The sequence below is a fragment of the Rattus rattus genome, chromosome 2, assembly GCF_011064425.1.
Source record: "Rattus rattus isolate New Zealand chromosome 2, Rrattus_CSIRO_v1, whole genome shotgun sequence".
NCBI classification, from domain to species: domain Eukaryota; kingdom Metazoa; phylum Chordata; class Mammalia; order Rodentia; family Muridae; genus Rattus; species Rattus rattus.
This window is the reverse complement of record NC_046155.1, coordinates 144,392,689-144,398,615: the sequence shown is the minus strand read 5'-3', so window position 1 is coordinate 144,398,615 and position 5,927 is coordinate 144,392,689. Positions and strand designations below refer to the sequence as shown.

Sequence of the window (5,927 nt, the reverse complement as noted above, 5' to 3'; positions counted from 1 at the left end):
AGATCCTGGATGCTTTTGTTCAATCCTATCACCTGTTTGGATGATTTTTGTTTTCCTCTTTAAGGGCTTCTACCTGTTTACCTGTGTTGTCCTGTGTTTCTTTAAGGGAGATATTTCTTTCTTTCTTAAAGTCCTCTAACATCATTATGAATTGTGACTTTAAATCAAAATCTTGCTTTTCAGGTGTGTTGTGGTATCCAGGGCTTGCTGTGGTGGGAATGCTGGGTTCTGATGATGCCAAGTGGCCTTGGTTTCTGTTGCTTTGGTTCTTACCATTGGCTCTCACCATCTGCTTATCTCCGGTGTTAGCTGGTCTTGTTGTCTCTGACAGTGACTCGACCCTCCTGTAAGCCTGTGTGTCAGCACTACTGGGAGATTTGCTATCTCCCCCACGGGATCTGGGTACAGAGAGCTGTGGCACAGGGTCAGCTCAGGATGCAGAAAGAAACTGGAAGGATCCTGTCCCAGACGGCTCCTTGATTCCTGTGTCCTGTGGCCTCCAGGTGGGTCCCTGTGCTCTCAGGCATGTCAGCACTCCCCAGTGGAATGAGGAAGTGGTGGTTTTACCTGTGCTCTCAGGCATGTCAGCACTCGCCAATGGAATGAGAGCTGTGTCACAGGGTCATCTCCAGGTGCAGGTGGAAACCTTAAAGATCCTGTCCCAAACTGCTCCTCGGTTCCTGTGTTCAGAGAGCTCCATGAGGGTTCATCTTGGGCCAAGAATGTGAGCAGAAAATGTGGTCTCACCTGTGTTCTTGGGTGTGTCAGCACTTCTTAGAAACCAGCTTTCTCCCAGTAGTCTGCTTCTAATCTTCTGTGTGAGATTTCTGTATACATGAAGTCCTGAGGACAGGCTGTGGATGATTCACAGGGAAGGTCCAATGGGAAGGCTTATCAGTGAGGGCCAGGGGAGACAATGATCCTATGACTGTGTCATCAATGTCAACAACTCAGATCCCGTATGACAGAGACATAGCACATGAATCACCAACTCTCAGCACTCATCTCCTCCTGATTTTGCCTATGAGTGTTCCTGCCTGCTTCTCTAAAAGAATGGATTTAGGGGAAACATTAGAAAGATCAAAACTGGTTGAAAGAGGACTTTGCAAAAATCAGATGTCCCACAGGAAGCCATCTTTTCTCTGTTACGTGCACAACACTGCTACCCAAGACCAACATCACAGGTGACAATTCTAACCCTACTGAAGGTGAACATAGTAGCCTTAAAGCATGAACCTGAGACTCAGAATACAGCCTACTTATGGAGAATAAATGGTCAAGGCCCCTCAAAAGGTGATAGACTGAAGTCATGAGAAGGGACTGTCATTTTACTCCATGTCTTTATCTAGGCAGGACACTTATGGGAGTGAAACCTGGAATTTAGTGAGTCCTATCTGATGTAACCCATTCAACCTGATGCAAGGGGGCCTAAGCAATTGTGGGCAGCAGCATCCCTAGGCAGATGGTCCTTGGTTATATAAAGAGCTAATTAAATATGAGCCAGCTAGTGAGCTAGCCAGTGAATGAGCCAGCAAGCAGCATGTTTTCTGCTCTGATTTCCTCTAGTGCTAAAAATTTACTCAAAGACAGAAGAGGAGTGAACCCTTGACTCTCTCCTAAGTTGCTTTTGCTCATGGTAGGTTTTTTTTTAAATCACACCAAGACAAAGAAGTCTTCCAGTGTATATGGAAAAGCAGAGGACATAGCCATTTAAATGAATATTCTCTGTACTCAAGAGCAAACTCATGCTGAATATTACTTACAAAGAGAAGGCATGATTTAGACACCAGAGGTGGGCCAGAAATTATATGTGCATGCCATATATTTGTGTCTTATGTATATTTTTTCCTTTTTCCTTTTTTCTTTTTTTTTCAGAGCTGGGGACCGAACCCAGGGCCTTGTGCTTGCTAGGCAAGCGCTCTACCACTGAGCTAAATCCCCAACCCCTTCGTGTCTTATATTTTGAATATAAAGATACATGTCCTGGGACTTTCCTCTGAAATTTTCTGAACACAAGGTTGTTTCAAAAAAAAAAAAAAAAAGATAAGCCAGCTATTCATCTTCTGGATACATACTACTTCAACTTAGTCCAGGAAAAGTTTGTAATCCTGCCTAGACCCACCCTACAGTAGGTGTTACTAGGAGTTCTGTAGGACACACTGAGTAGGATGACAGAACCTGCATTCCACCTGTGCTGAAGGGATCAAGGCTAGTCACATTTGACTTGACCATGACTGCTCTTACCCTAGACATTTGACTGTAGTTGTTGCAGAGATCTCCCGGGGCAATATCAAGATACACACCCAGAACTCAGAAAATTGTTTCTCTGAGCCCTGCACTTTTCTTGGAGACTGATTTCTATTCCCATCCCTACTAATCTGGAGCTCTCTCCCTAGATTCTGCTCTGGTCTACTGACTGCTTCCTGTATCTGAAAATATCTTTCCACCTGGGAAACCTGTAAGTGTTCTCTTTTCTGGCATTTTTCATAGAGAAAGACAAGACTACTCAGACAAAGGGCAAAGGTTACCCACGAAGACCAGAAAGGACATAGACTCATACAACACACATATCAGCAAACACATAATGCTGGAATATTGCTTTGAAACCCACTGTAGGAAGAGGAGCCCACAGTTTTTTCCAGTACACACCTCTTCCCAACACTGAGGACATGAAACTCCCTACCCAACTGCACCTGGGCCTCTTCTCTATATACGGAATTTAATGGGTAACATAAGTGGGAAAAAGATTGATCTTCATCACTTGTCATCACTCAGCTGTTTTCTCTATATCCATCATAAACATCACTGTCAACTTTCTGCTGGGAGTAAAGAAATCCCACCTTGCCATAGCACAGAGAACAAAGGGCAGACTGGATGCCCAGCTGAATCCTTGTGTCCCCATAGCAGTCTGTCTTTGGTGCTGACCAACCCAAGGTCAGGATAGAGCAGGTATCCACCCTGGGATCAGATGTTGTTCTCTGAGGGCATGGAGATGCTAATCAACCCCACTGCTCAATGTATTGCTTGAAGCAGAAACATAAAAGGAAGTTGAGAGGGATGTGGGACATGACTCAGAGTGGAAGGGACAAAGCAGTCCCTTGGGCATAGACCCACCACACACAGCCTCTTATATCTGGGAAGTGCTCCTGCCTGAGAGGACACTCAGCTTACAAGGAGAAAGGACAACAGAGGCTATTGTTGTGTAGGATAAACTCTTCTCCTCAGAGGCAAGACGTGAGAAGAGAGATGGGGGTTTCCTCTGTGCTTCTCTGCCAGGGCTGTGCCCCATGGCAGGGGATTCTGCTCACAGGTAAGAGTGCCCACTCTGACTGTGGGGGTGGAGAGGAAGTCAGAGGTATGCTGGAGTCTCCTGAGGAGGACAGAAGCCCAAAATTATACTCAAGGATGCTGTTTGTCCTCATGACACAGAAGGTTTAGTGAGGGACAGAGGCTCAGCAGACAGAAGCTCTAAGCAAACAGGGGGTTCTGAGAATAGAAGAAAAGCCTCAAATGTTCAATATTCACAGTCAATAACATTGGCTTTCAAAGTTTTGAAGACTACCGTTCCCAATCATGACAGGGTTACTCTCTAAATAGAAATCAAACAGGGGTCGGTGAGCTAGAAAGCTCAGTGTGTGCAGATATGCAAGCTGAATCCAGTCTTCAGCTCCCACATAGGAGATGGAGAGAACAAACTTCTGCTGGCTCTTTGCTCTCCTCACAGATGTTGTGGCACGCCCAGGAACATGCTGACACTTGAGAAACGTGCCTCTGCACAGGTTTGCAGCATACACCTTCACACAGGCACACTGAGACACCTCTCTTCAGAAATATACACATACAATAATAGGCAAGTGTAAGAGCATTCAATTTCACTTGATTATAATTACTGTTGTTAGCTCCAAACCTGGAAACGATGTAGATAAACCATAGAGACATACTTAGTTTCTTCTGTGCTTCCTTACTTCTCCTTTTTTATGTTATCCACTGGTGTTTGCGTCTTTTCCAGAAACTGAAGTTTCCAAAAAGGATAGATTAAACACTGTCCTCAGAAAACCCTGACTTTAGTGGATCAAAAGTTAGATTATCTGGAAGATGATGTAAAGGGTTGACTTGTTGCACAAAGGGATTAGAGAACAAAATTCAGAAAGTAAGAATCCTCTAGAAGAGGAAGTCAGAGAGGCATCATCCCACAAAATATAGGAATATTACATGGTGAGCCATGCAGGCAAATGAGCAGAGAATTGCATAGAGAGTTGACAACACAGTGCGAGAGTCTGAGGGAATGGAACTCATGTTGCTCACCTCCATTAAGAAAGGTCAACACACCTGGCCCCAACGCCTAAGCCAAGTGATGATCACAGCTGCTCAACATTGATGGTTTCCCTCTCTTTCCTCTTTAGCCTCCTTCTTAACCTGCTGGCACATGCCCACCACTTCCCAAGTCACCATTGAACTAGTGCCACCTCAAGTGGTTGAAGGAGAAGATGTCCTATTCCTCGTTCACAAACTGCCAGAAAACCTTATTGGCTTCTGCTGGTACAAAGGGTCGCCAATTATAAAACATGGCATTGCACTGTATGAAGCAAACACTAAAGTAGGTGTGGCAGGGCCCATGTACAGTGCTAGAGAGACGTTGTACAGAAACGGGTCCATGTTGATCCACAATGTCACCCAAAAGGACACAGGATTCTACAGACTACGAATCTTTAATAGACATCGAGATACTGTGTTAACATCCACATTCCTCCACGTGAATCGTAAGTGATTCTCTGTGAACTCTGGGTGCTGTTGGGTTGTTGTCATTCCACTAAACATACACAGGCATGTCCAGCCTGGCCTATCCCTACCTTCACTCTACATTGCGTCTCATGTTGAGGTTTGAGTATTTAGTTCAGGACACAACAGCAACAGATCAGAATCTTTCATTTGATTTATCCAGCTTAAAGAAAAGTGAATACATGCTGCATAACTCAGCCAAAATTATCAGGGTTTGTCTAGACTCTTGGTTTCTTAAGAGGAACATGTCCTTGAGAAAGACCTTTAGGGAATCAGCATTGGGCATGATTGAGGAAAAGTGGGATGATCACAAAGAGTTGAGGACTAGGAAGACCTAGTTCAAGACTCTTGCCCCAGACTGAACTTCTAATGGGCCTGAGAAGCTTTTTTCAGAGGTTGAGTTTTGATTTCCTATTGGCAGGGGACAGCGATTTTGAGTAGTCAACGTCTTTTGCTTTGTTTTGCACAAGGCTTGTGTACTGCTATGAGAGCCACCATTAAGTAGGACTACAGGACATCTCTAGTGACTTGGCAGGGAGAGCATAGCTAGACATTAACTACCTGTCCTGATAGGCTTAGGAGACTTGCAGGAAAGTCAGGGTCTCTAAAAAGAGGGACAGAACACATAGGTCCTCCTGAGAAGTGTTTATCCTCTGGGATCCAAGTCAGGGAATTCTCTCCTGCAGGCAAATAGAACAAACTCTTTTTATGTGAACAGTTCCCCAAACATGAGCTGTAGTTTTCTGAGTTGTCACTAGAGGAGAGCATACAGAAATACAGTCAACACTCAAAAAAGGTATTTGCCTCAACCGGGAATTACCTGGGTAGTACCCAGGATCCATCAATATTTCTATCAATGTGGAAATCACAGAAATGGAGTTCTCAGACCTACTGTCTGCTTAATTTGTCTGCTACACTGCCAAAGGATCATATTCAATTACCCTTTGATCTATTTCCTTTGAAAAATATATGATAACCAAGAAGAATCCATTAGACAGAGGTCCAAGGCAACTCAGAAAGACCAGTGAGCTCACGGGCAGACAGCTCAGCGAGTAGAGGAATGGGGAGCATTCCCTTGAAATCTTGCACATGATGAAAGAGCTCAAGCTTTTTCCAAGAATGAGGCCACCTCCACGTGCAGAACATTT

The 5,927-nt window shown here is 44.5% G+C and overlaps 1 protein-coding gene across 1 annotated transcript in view; it reads left to right on the top strand.

The window, feature by feature from the left end:
* Window positions 1–3,086: 3,086 nt before the first annotated feature.
* Window positions 3,087–5,927, top strand: part of LOC116893276 (carcinoembryonic antigen-related cell adhesion molecule 3-like) — a 26,596-nt gene continuing 23,755 nt past the window's right edge. The window contains exons 1-2 of the mRNA XM_032895121.1: window positions 3,087–3,310; window positions 4,404–4,760. Coding sequence (XP_032751012.1) covers window positions 3,247–3,310; window positions 4,404–4,760 — 421 coding nt within the window. The 5' untranslated portion in view covers window positions 3,087–3,246. The remainder of the gene's footprint in view (window positions 3,311–4,403; window positions 4,761–5,927) is intronic.